Source organism: Spermophilus citellus (genome assembly GCF_964194105.1).
Source record: "Spermophilus citellus genome assembly, chromosome: 2".
NCBI classification, from domain to species: Eukaryota; Metazoa; Chordata; class Mammalia; order Rodentia; family Sciuridae; genus Spermophilus; species Spermophilus citellus.
The window spans coordinates 208,322,897-208,335,097 of record NC_138183.1 but is presented as its reverse complement, the minus strand read 5'-3'; the positions used below and the strand labels follow the sequence as shown (position 1 = coordinate 208,335,097).

At 33.0% G+C, this 12,201-nt stretch overlaps 1 protein-coding gene across 1 annotated transcript in view; it reads right to left on the bottom strand.

Moving 5' to 3' along the window:
* PDE3B (phosphodiesterase 3B) overlaps window positions 1–12,201 on the bottom strand; it is a 183,905-nt gene that overhangs the window by 39,469 nt on the left and 132,235 nt on the right. The window contains exons 6-10 of the mRNA XM_081279185.1: window positions 9,951–10,152; window positions 9,321–9,394; window positions 2,611–2,750; window positions 1,706–1,843; window positions 236–347 (exon numbers count right to left, since the gene is read on the bottom strand). Of these exons, the coding sequence (XP_081135311.1) occupies window positions 236–347; window positions 1,706–1,843; window positions 2,611–2,750; window positions 9,321–9,394; window positions 9,951–10,152 (666 nt within the window). The remainder of the gene's footprint in view (window positions 1–235; window positions 348–1,705; window positions 1,844–2,610; window positions 2,751–9,320; window positions 9,395–9,950; window positions 10,153–12,201) is intronic.

Sequence of the window (12,201 nt, the reverse complement as noted above, 5' to 3'; positions counted from 1 at the left end):
GCTGAGGATTGAACCCAGGGCATCGCACGTGTGAGGCGAACGCTTTACAACTGAGCCATAACCCCAGCTCCTATACCAAAATCTTAATAGTTGTCAGTTAAATCTAGGTAGGATCAGATTTTCTTTTTAAATCTCCATTTAAAATTTTTCCAAAAATATATTTATAGGTTCATCTGAATATAAAGATAACAAAGTTTCAAAACAGTATTATTTAAACTTACATGAAAATACTTACAAGGAATGTCTCGATAGCCATTTTCTAATGCACGAAAATAGTTCATGAATTGTTGAGTAGGAATTTTAAATATTTCCAATAAGCCAGTGTCTTGAAATAAGGAATACATAACCTAAATGTCAATTAAAATAAAGTTCACTTTAAATACCAGAATTTCTATTTGTAGATCAGTATGTTTTTGTAATTTGCATTTAGGAAAATAAATAATGTGACTGTCTTTAATTTATTAAAAACTTCCAAAAAAATAAGAAAGGAAGACATCACCCTACAGCTCATGAAAACCAAAGAAAAGTTTACTATACATGCTGAGAGCCATAGCCAAGCAGGAATGACGCATGGCAATTTCCTTGTCAGCTTACCCAATGTTGCTTAGAGGGAGGACTCTCCATTGTGGAAATGGGCTTGCCATGGACCCAGGTCATTTGCAGTGACATTGCATGAAAGGTGACCTTGCTCAGGGATTAGGGCGGATCCGGGTTTAAGGTGGATCCTGCTGGGAATAGGGCGTATCCTGCTGCCTCAGATGCCAGCTCCTTGAGTTCCCGTTGAGTTCTCGTGGGATTCAGAGGGTTTTTGGTATGCAGAGCCCGGTGGAGGGTGTATTTTCCCCAGAACATGCATGTAGAGTGCCGGTGAGAGTTCGGGAATAAAGAATTGCTGTTTGAATCTACAAGGCTGTGAGTGGCTCGTGATTTTGTGCCCAGCCAGACTGTGACATATACATATCATAACCCAATTTTTAAATTTTTTCATTCTTCTCTTTGCTCTTTATGTTCCTAATTTAATGAAAAACATTGTGAATTCTTGCTAGTCCCAAGTTAAGAAAAAAGTAAAAAAAATTCATATTAATTACATTTTTGTCCCTAAAGAATTCAGTGTAATGAACTTACATGTACTCAACATAATTTGTCCTCATGTTTTTGTATTTCACAAGAAAGATATTAAAGGAATTCATAAGAATTATACTGTGGGAAGGTAAATCTGATGCTCTCATGTGAACCCATCAGGTAGAAACTTGAGTCTGGGTAGTAAAATGCAAGTATTTTTCCAAGGTTCTAACATGAAATGAAACAAATGAAACATCTGGCCTTGAGTAAAATACAGGGAAGGCAGGTCAAAAAAAAAAAAATGAAGCTTATGTTCATTAGTTAGAACTACATTGTCACTTTTCATGTTCTTTTCAACCTCAATAGTCAGGAAAAAGTAAATCTTTATTACTTCTTCAGCCTAAATTAAATCTCATCAATGTAGTAAAATAAGCTATTATTCATGTATATGTAGATGGAATATATAATATATATAACATATAACATATAACTATAAAATATATATTTGGGTTTTATGAAAAAAATAATTTAATGAACAAAGTCACTGTTGAACTAGTACCTAAACCAATACTATGATTATTTAGATTTTTTTTTAATAAACATTTGAGAAAAAACTAAAAATGTTGAGATTTGAAAAACAAACCTGACTGAGAATTCTTCCTGATTTCTCCCCCATCTTTTCCACAAGCTCAAAAATTTGAAAATTCCAGTTGCTCATCTTTTCTATTAATGAATCGTAGTCTTCTACTAAAATCAGGTCCACTGATGTTTCCTCTTTGATCTGTGCATATATGGGTAAAAAATCAATAAAAACTTTACCTCTTATAAATATTGCTAAATCCACATTTAATAAGAACACCTATAACTGAACATATAAAAACAGTAATATCTGTTATAATGGTTATCTCAAATGTATTTTTATCTGAAATTTTATGTTCTTATGGAATGCGACCATAAACATGTCTTTGGACATCAGAAGACTGATTCATTTATACATTACATTTATAAATAGAAATGTCATACTTCTGAATCACTAAAAAAATATAAAGTTCATTATTTTCATTTTAGAAGTTGCAAATATCAAAGGAGAAGAAAAAAACTCATCTCATTGTACTGGCATTTATTACTAGAATAAGTTTCCCAAATAAATGAATGGGATTATTTTATTAAAACTTAAATTTTGAACTTTATGAACAAAAAAATTACATTATTATAAAATACTTTATTTTCATCATTTTTAATGACTATGCACATATTGTGTACTCTAAAATATACAATGAAGAAATATCCGAATAAAAATAATGTATCTACATTAAAACTAAGTAAAATATGTTCATTTAAATATAAACGCAGTTTGCTGCTCCATGATGGTTTAGAACTAAGTGTTATTTATAATCCAAACATTATTTCAGTTATAGTTACTTCTCAGTAAGAAATTTTAAAACTCTATTACATTAAAAATTTTGTTCTTGGTAAAAATCATGAAGCCAGTACTAACTACTATTATATTTCACCTTAACACAATCATATTGAAAGTTTATCTTTTACATTTGGTCGCTGTGCCTCTTCTGTTTGGAGGTTATCACCTTCCAAAAATGATTTTCTGCAATCTCTCTTCTCTGATTCCTCTTCTTGTTGAGTTTCCATAAGGCTGAATGATTCTTTTGAGAAAATGATATCTTCTTCACCTTTCAAAAAAAAAAAACATAGAGTAATAAATAGAAATAAAATTTTCCCTAGCTGGGCATGGTGGTGCACGCCTATAATCCCAGCAACTTGGGAGACTGAGGCAGGAGGATCATGAGTTCAAACCCACCATAGCAACTTAGTGAGGCCTTAAGCCTTAGTAAGGCCTTATTAGGCCCTGTCTCTAATAAAATATAGAAAAGGGCTGGGGATGTTGCTTGGTGTTTAAGCACCCCTGGGTTCAATCTCTGGTACCAAAAAAAAAAAAAAAAAAAAATTTCCCTAAATGTACAGCTTTATAAGAGAAACAGTTATTGGTTAAAAGCATTCAAATAAAGTAAACTATAATGTAAGTTAGTCTAAATTATTTAATCACATTGTTAAAGTTGTCTTGCTGGAGGGTTCCAAAGTGTTTCTACTAATGACCAGGTTAGGGAGCTACTAACTGACCTGCAAAACCAACCTGTGCCATTGGGGTTGAACTTGATCAATATTTGATCTTCCTAGGTTGGCAGTATAGTGAGCAACTCTATCATTTTGTGAACCAAGCCCAGAGGAACCCAACCTACACATGCAGATCACACAGTATAAAGTGCAAACCCCGATGCCAAGAGCAAAGATCTGACCAGACATGTGCAAAACTGCTGAGATTATGTGCAGCAGCTGACTAGACACCTGCATGAGACTGCCCTTTTTGTCTATATTAAAGTTTTGCTCCTAGTGTCCTCAGCAAGCACTCTAACTCATGCCCTGTCCCCTTGTGCTTGAGCATACGCCCCAATAAAGCCTCACTGAGATATTATCGCTTGCCTCTTCAATTCTAACACTAAGAGCTGGGAGCAGGTAACACCATAGTGAACTGGTAACATTAAAAAGAGCTGTACTTTGCCTTTTCATGAGTTTATACCAAACTGAGCAAAAGAATCCCACAATGATTGGTAACATTGGATACACCTTATATATCTACTCAAGGATGAAGGCAGAGAAAGGTAGATATTCTTTATAAAAGTGAGAAACAGTCTCTATAGGAACTTTTTTTTTTACCAGTTTCATGTAAACCATTCTCAACATCTCTGAGTTCTAGATATAAAAACTCTAAAGTTCATAACTACAATATCATGAATTATGAGTTATTCCTTTGCCTATGTAATTAATAACATTCTTCTTCTAAGTCATATGGTAAAGGGAAGCCACAATGATATTCATTCACATGTTAAAATATGATCCCATTCATTCTATTTATAATACCCTAAACAGGAAACTTTCCCCAAAGCCACCAATATTTAAATAAATTGTGGAATATTCATACAATTTGAACACTACAACATAGGAATGAACTACAACTCTATCAATATTGTTGGTTCTTAAAAATAAAATGTTCAGTGAAGGAAAACAGGAAATAGGTATATATTTTGTGATTATTTTTATGAAGAGTTCAAAAACATATTAAAATGACACATGTGAATATCAAAAGTCAGGAAAATCATTACCTTAGGAGACATGGCTGGAAGGAGGCATAAAGAGAATTTTAAGGCAATGGTAATATTTAGTTTCTTGATCAGACTACTAATTGCAGAGTATATAAAAAAATTCATCAAGCTATAAACTCATGATTTGTGTATTTTTCAATATGTAGGGCTTAAGATTTTTATTCGTCTTTATTCTTTTTAAGTCAAAAAAAGTTCACAAGAGCATTCATTGAAGTTGAATTTCAGAAGAACTAGGCTCCAATACTGATTTTTGTGCTTAATAATGTTTTTTCTCTGTATAGTGTAATAACGCCTACCTTATTAGATGTCTCACATAAAAGGTGATCAATAAATGTTAATCAAATCTGAACCTAACTTACTAAATATATATATATAAAATCAGTAACTGATGACCAGAAACTGTTACTGTTTGGAAAATATGATTTTTTTTCCAAGTGAAAAACATTTATTTAAAAAAATTTTATTGGTACATTAGAATTATACACATTAGTGGGATTCATTGTTACATATTCATATATGCACATGACATAAATTGGCCAATTTTATTCCCCAGTACCTACCCTTTCTCTCAAAATCTTTTAAGAAATGAATTCTAGAATACAGTAGTCCCCCTCTTATGGTTTAAATGTGAGGTGTCCCCCAAAATCCCATGTGTGAGATAGTGCAAGAAAGTTTAGAGGAAAAATGATTGAGTTATGAGAACCTTAACCCAATCAGTATAGTAAATACACTGAGAGGGATTAACTGAGTGGTAACTATAGACAGGTAGGGTATGATGGAGGAAGGTAGGTCACTGGGGGCATGCCTTTGGGTTTGTATTTTGTCCCTGGTGAGTGGAGTCTCTCTCTGCTTCCTGGTGGCCATTTCTCGAGCTGCTTTCTTCCACCACACTCTTTCACCATAATGTTGCCTTACCTTAGGCCCAGAGCAATAGAGCCAGCTGTCTATGGAATGAGATCTTTGAACCCATGAGCACCAAATAAATTTTTCCTCCTCTAAAATTCTTTTTGTCAGCAACCAAAAAAAAAAAAAAAAACCAACTAAAACACCTCCCTTATCTACAGTTTCAATTATCAGTTATTATCATCTGTGGTCCAAAAATATTAAATGAAAAATTCTATAATAAATAATTTAAAATTGTATTCCCATCTGAAAAGTAATGATATCTGGCACCATCATGCCCAACACATGAATCATCACTTTGTGCAATGTATATATGCTACTTGCCTGTTTGTCACTTAGTATCCATCTCAGTTATCAGATTGATCCTAATGGCATTATAGTACTTATGTTCATGTAACTCCTATTTTACTTAAAAATCCCAAAGCAGAAGAGTGGTGATGCTGCCAATTTAATTATAGTAAATTGTAATAATTGTTTTATTTTTCATTAATTATTTTTAATCCCTTACTCTGCCTAATTTATAAGTTAAAGCTTATCATAGGAATGCATGTATTGGGGGGGTGCATTTAGAATTCAGTATGATCTTACATATCAGGTATAGATGGGGGACTATTATATTCAAGTATTCTTGGTAAGTTAAGGCAGTAACTATGATATTCTAAAATAGCAATTCATGTAAAAATTGTTAGCATTTAAGGTATATTACATGTTATTTTTAATATCATAACTCCTAACAACCATACCTCACAAATTCTAGTAAAAATACTGAGATAAATATAGAAATTTATTTTCCAAAGATCCATATCATTTTTCTTATTCTATATACTTTTCTAAAATGCATTCTTATCACTCTCCTATCAAGAGAGAATATTTATTTACCAAACCCCTGGAATCTCAACAAACCTCATGGCTACTGTGATTAGAAGTTATGTGGTTTTAATCCTTATGCTTAAGTCTATGATTTATTTTGAGTTACTTTTTGTGCATGCAGTGAGATAAGGGTCCATGTTTTTTTGTTTGTTTTTTGGCAAGTGGATATCCCACTGTCCTGGCACCATTTGTTGAAAACACTTATCATTTATTTTTTCCCTTTTGAATTCCATTTTGAATCTTGGGGTTCTTTGTCAAAAACCAATTCACCATAGATGCAAGAATTTTCTTTTGGACATTCTATTCCACTAAACTATAGGCTCATCCTTCTGCCAATACTGCCTTTTTAAAAAAATGTTTTTAGTTGTAGATGGACACAATACCTTTTTTTTTTTTTTAATGCTACAAGCATGTTTTGAAATATAATAGTGAACCCCATGGATATGTACATTTACAAATGTTAATCAAAATGTGCTGCTGAGGAATAAACCCAGTGCCTCACATGTGCCAGGCAAGCACTCCACCACTGAACCATAACCCCCAACCCCCCAAAACTATTGTCTTAATTAGTGGCTTTACAATAAGTTTTCAAATCAAATAGTATAAGTCCTCCAACTTTGTTTTTTTTTCAAATTTGTCCTATTGTAGAACTTATGAATTAACTACTGATACTGAGGTCATTTGTATTTCTATATAAATGTTTACACCAACTTTTCCATTTCTGTGCCCCCCCCAAAAAAAACCCTGCTAGTGAAAGAAATGGAGAACTATAAAACCCTCAGTGAAAAAGGGAGCTCAGGAACCTGACCTGTCATAATAATCTCCCTTCTCTGCCAAAATCCTCCTGCCCACCGAAAAATAAGCCTCCCAAAAGTAAATGACCAACTTGGCCCCTGCTAACCCCTATAAAAAACTCAGACCCTGTTGTAGCCTGTTGCCATTTTCCCTCTTGAAATTGTGCCCCTCAGCTGCTTAATAAAGCATCACTAATCCATTGAGGTCTGTCTCCCTTTCTTTTTCTTTTTGTATTCTCTTTCATTTGCTTTCAGGTGAAATTTGATAAAAACTGCACTCAACTACTGATCTATTTAGGAGAACTGTTATTCTGTAATGTTAATAATATTTATTCTTTCAGTCCATTACTATAAAATAGCTTTCAACTTTTCTAGATAGTTTTTAATTTTTCTCAGCAGTGGTATAATTTTCAGTGTATAAATATTTCTGTTAAATTTATTCTACTTTATTCTTTTTTATACTATTATGAATGAAAATGTTTTCTTAGTTTCAATTCATAATGATTTATTTCTAGATTATGGTAATACAATTGATTCATTTTATTTTTTAGTTATAGTTGGACACAATACTTTTATTTCACTTATTTATTATGCGGGGCTGAGGATCGAACCCAGGGTCTCAAACGTGCGAGGCGAGCACTCTACCACTAAGCCACAACCCCAGCCCAATATAATTGATGTTTGTATATCAATCATGTCTTGTAACTTTGTTCAACTTGTTTATAGGTTCTAGTAGCTTGTAGTGTATTTTCTACACAAAGGACCATATAATCTGTGAATAGGGATACTTTTATTTTCTTCTTTTAAATTCTGGATGGCTTTATTTTTCTTACTCATTTTCTTGGCTCAACCATAAGTACAATGTTGAATAGAAGTGCTGAGACTAAAAATCCTCATCTTGTTATTAATCTTAGAGGAAAAATTATAGTCCATTAAAGATAATGTTAGTTGTGAATATACCCTTCATCAGGATTAGGAACTTTCTGGCTATTAACAGTTCGCTTTATTTCAAAAAAAAGTATTGGATTTTATTTAATGTTTTTTTCTACGCCTGTTGAGATTATTCCTACAGGTTTTTCCATTTATGCTATTACTGTGGTGTATTATAATGATTGATTTCTAAATGTGCAGCCATCCTTACATTCCTGGGATAGCACTTGGTCATAATGTGACCTTTTGTATGGCTGAATTCAATTTGCTAGTATTTTGTTAAGAATTTTTGTATCTTCCAATCCAGCAATGGATGGCTAGCCAGATGACATGGAGCCCCAATTTACTCAGGACTGAGGAGATAAACTAAACTGGTGACATTTAAAATTTCAGTTAAGGCTTCTCTAAAATGGCGAATAACTTCCTGAAAGTAAAGCCTAAAGGGCTGCTCACTCTCACCTGGAAGACTCCAAAGAAGCTAAGAATGAAGATTGCCCCCTGCCCTGTTGTGTCTAGCACATGCTAACTAAATCTGCATATATATATTTCCTACCTTTTGTCACACTTTGCCCCCTCTTCAGGCCAGCTAAACCTACATATATATATTACCTGGCTTTTTTTTTTTTATAAATTGTAACTTGTATTTTTTTTATAAATTGTAACTGCTTCTATGGGATTGGAAAGTAAGGCAATCTATCTGCTTCTCCCCAGTTTGATCAAACTAAATAAATAAAGTTAATTTTCTCTTATTTCAAAGGGGGGAAAAAAGATTTTGTGTCTATGCGCATAAGAGATATTGATCTGTAGTTTTCTATTTTTGACTTTGATTGTGGTGTGAGGGTAATACCAGTCTCAGAATGAATTGAGAAGTATTCCCTTCTGTTTTTGCTTTATGTTTTGTATTTTGGGGGTGGGGGGCAGGAGTTGAGTTAGAAGAATTGTGAAGGACTGTTTTATTTTAACAATATTTAAAATGTAAAAATAAAAAAAAAAAACATTCTGTAACCCCCACCCTGACAGGTGCCATGGAAGCTAAAAGTGGAGACTGCCCCTTCCACAGACCTGTGGGGCACAAGCTAACTAAATCTGCTTATTGTCTTCTACCTCTTCTCTTCTATAAACTTAGCTCACCTTCAGAGATTTTGAAGATGGAATTTTTGAAACTGTAAATTTATTCTATTTTCCGTCAAAGATGCCTTTGAATAAAAACTTATTTTCCTACTAATTTGATTCCATATATATCTGGAGCACTGAGTGTTACAGCTAACTCTTCCTTCAGGTGGTACTGATGGCACCCAGTAACACTCTCACATCAATTATTTATAATTTGTCTTAATAACTCTTCTGGGAAATAGGCAAAAAACAATATAATCTTCATTTTACAGATGAATAAAATAGGGACTTGGGATATAACTTAGTAGTAGCATGTGTGAGGCTCTAGGTTTAATCCATAATACTGAACAGCAACAACAAAATAACCTTAAAGGTTGATAAGTAGAAGTTAAACTCATTCAGTCATCCATTTGAAAAAATATTGTAAAAAAATTCTCTTAAATTCAAATATGTATTACTTATGTAATCTCACCTGATTTTCCACTGTGGCTGTCTGTACCATCCGATTCACATGTTGAAACATATTTTAGTATTTGATGTCCACAGCTTATAGAATAAAATAGATAAATATATACATGATAAATAAGGTGGAAAGGTTTTTTTATGTAAGTTTAATTAGAAAACCTGCGTAATTTTTAACCAAGATCTCAACTGCAATATATTCTCATATTCTTCTCTCTATATTAACTTAAAAGATTTTAACCTAGAAATACATCTGTGTGCTCTTGAAGGAAATAACATTTTGGAAAGTCAACATTGGAATCAGAGGTAAACCCATATTCTTATCAAAGTAGAAATAAGAATTAACACCATATGAATTGGATATCATGAACAAGTACCAAAGTAGCATATATGAGAAAAATTTTCTATTTACTAATATGATATGATGGGTTGAATATCATAATTCACATCATTTAATTAGAAAATTTATAACAGCACTGAGTGAGAAAAAAAGTTCATTTAGAATAAAAACTACCAGATAAATATAGGACACGGTCTTAACCAATACCCAGTTAAAATACAGAATTTAAAAAAACTGATAATACTTTACTAAAATAACTTACATTTTGGAACAGAAATAATAAACAATTAGGAAACTTACTTGTTACACAGATTGCTATCAGAATTTCGAAGATGCTGATAAAAATCTGGTACATTGGGTACATTGCCCAGAGATCTATGTAAAATAACATTTGGTTTAGTAAGAAAATCAGCAGTATCAGGAAATTCTATGGGTGATCGATTAGTTACACAACCAGCAGATATCTGTCCATGGCTAGGAGAATTCAAGCTTGGTAAAGCACCTGAAAAAATTAAAAGAGAGGAGATAGATGAGCATAAATATATGTGTATGGATTCACTGTACATATTTGTGTTTTATGAAGACATTTTCCCTTTTTAAAGAAAGGAAAGAATTTGCAGTTTAATGGTAAAATAAATTTCTATGTGGGGCTCAAAGACATTCTACAAATTTAAGCAATAGTTGCCATATTAGTCATTATTAGTGACTATTGAGTAAACAGTCTCTGGGAGAATAGTACACAGTAGCTAAATATTGCGAGCATGACTAAAACAAATATCACGTGGCACAAATTTTCCTAATTCATAATGGTCTTTTATCTTTCATAATTTATAAAAGATATCAGGTTGATTCTCCATATGAAAAAAGACTCTACTAAATTTTAATGCTATTTTTCAATTCAATAATATCCAATTTAATTCAACAACTAAGGTTCTTAGCATTTACACAAACTAAGGATATAATAAAATTATATAGTAATACAATATAATTTTAAAATTTAAAAATAAAAAAAATGCTGCAACCCCCCAGGCAGATCCCTTTAAATTATACAAATATTTGCAAGTCATTCACTCATTCAACAAATATTGTCCAGATGTGGTGGCACATGCCTGTAATCCCAACAACTGGGGAGGCTGAGGCAATATGATTGCAAATTCGAGGCCAGCCTCAGCAATTTAGAGAGACTCTTTCTCAAAACCAAAGATAAAAAAAGGTCTAGGGATGTAACTCACAGGGAAATAACCCCTGGGTTCAATTCCTAGCATCAAAAATAAAAATAGGACAAATATTTGAGAGCCTAACATATGATTAAAATGTGCTAGGTTAATCAATACAAAAAAAATGAAATCAACCCTGCAACTCAATGAACCTACATAGTAGAGAATAGAATATAAATAAGTGCTAAATGCCAAAATAAAAGGAGAAAATAGTATGTGTTTATTCCTATGGACTTTTCCACAGGAAAGGGACTTGAACTAAGGTAATGTACCTGGAATAGAGATAGGCAGATTTAAAACTTCAGTTGAAAATAAAGATCCAAATAATGTGTGATTCAGAGAAGAAAGCAAATAACAATCTACAGTATTTTTTGACATACAGGTAAACATTTCACAGATGTGTGTGATGATATGAACTTGGCCAGGTTACAGTGCCTGGTTATTTGAATAAACACTACTTTACATGTTGCTTTGAAGATATTTTTTCAATGTGATTAACATTTAAATCAGTAGACTCCAGAAAAGCAGATTAACTTCCATAATGTGAGTAGGCCTCATCCAACTGGATGAAGGCCTAAGATCTCCCAAAGAGGAAGAATTTTGCCTCCTGACAGTCTAACAAGAGTACAACATTAGCACCTGTTAAAATTTCCAGTCTTCTAGTCTGTCCTGAGAATTCCAGAATTACCAGCCTTCAAAAATTGAGAGCCAATCTTTAAAATAAATATTCACTCTTTGTTTATCTCTCTCCATATATATCTATATTGTCATCTATATAGATATTATATACACACATGTATATATCTTTATCCTTTGCTAATCTGATGGTAAGTAGAAGGGGACTGTGCTATCACTTTTTAATTTTCTTATCACTAATAAGGTGAAGCACTTTTCAGGTATACACATCATTGTACATTTCTTTTCTGAAGTGCTTGTTCAATTCTTCTGCTCATTTTTCTAATGGGTTGTTTTGACAGACTCTAAGGTAGACCTATTGATTCCTGCCCCTGATTTCGAGTACAGGAAAGACCTATGACTTCCTCTTGTGTAAACTGAAGGATGATGGGATATCACTGTCATGATTATGGTAGGTTATGGACTCCTCTTGCTAGCAGACTCAATTTAGAGATCAGACTCTAAAGTGACTCATCTTGCTTGCTTGACACTCTTGCTGGCTCCATGAAGGAGCCACAGTGACCCTGTGATAAGGAACTGTGGGCAGACTCTAGGAGCTCAAGATGGCCTCCAGCAAATAGCAATCAAGAGGCAAACCTGTTGAGAACCCATAACCAAAGGAAATGAATTATAACCACTATCTAAGTGAGCCTGGAAGT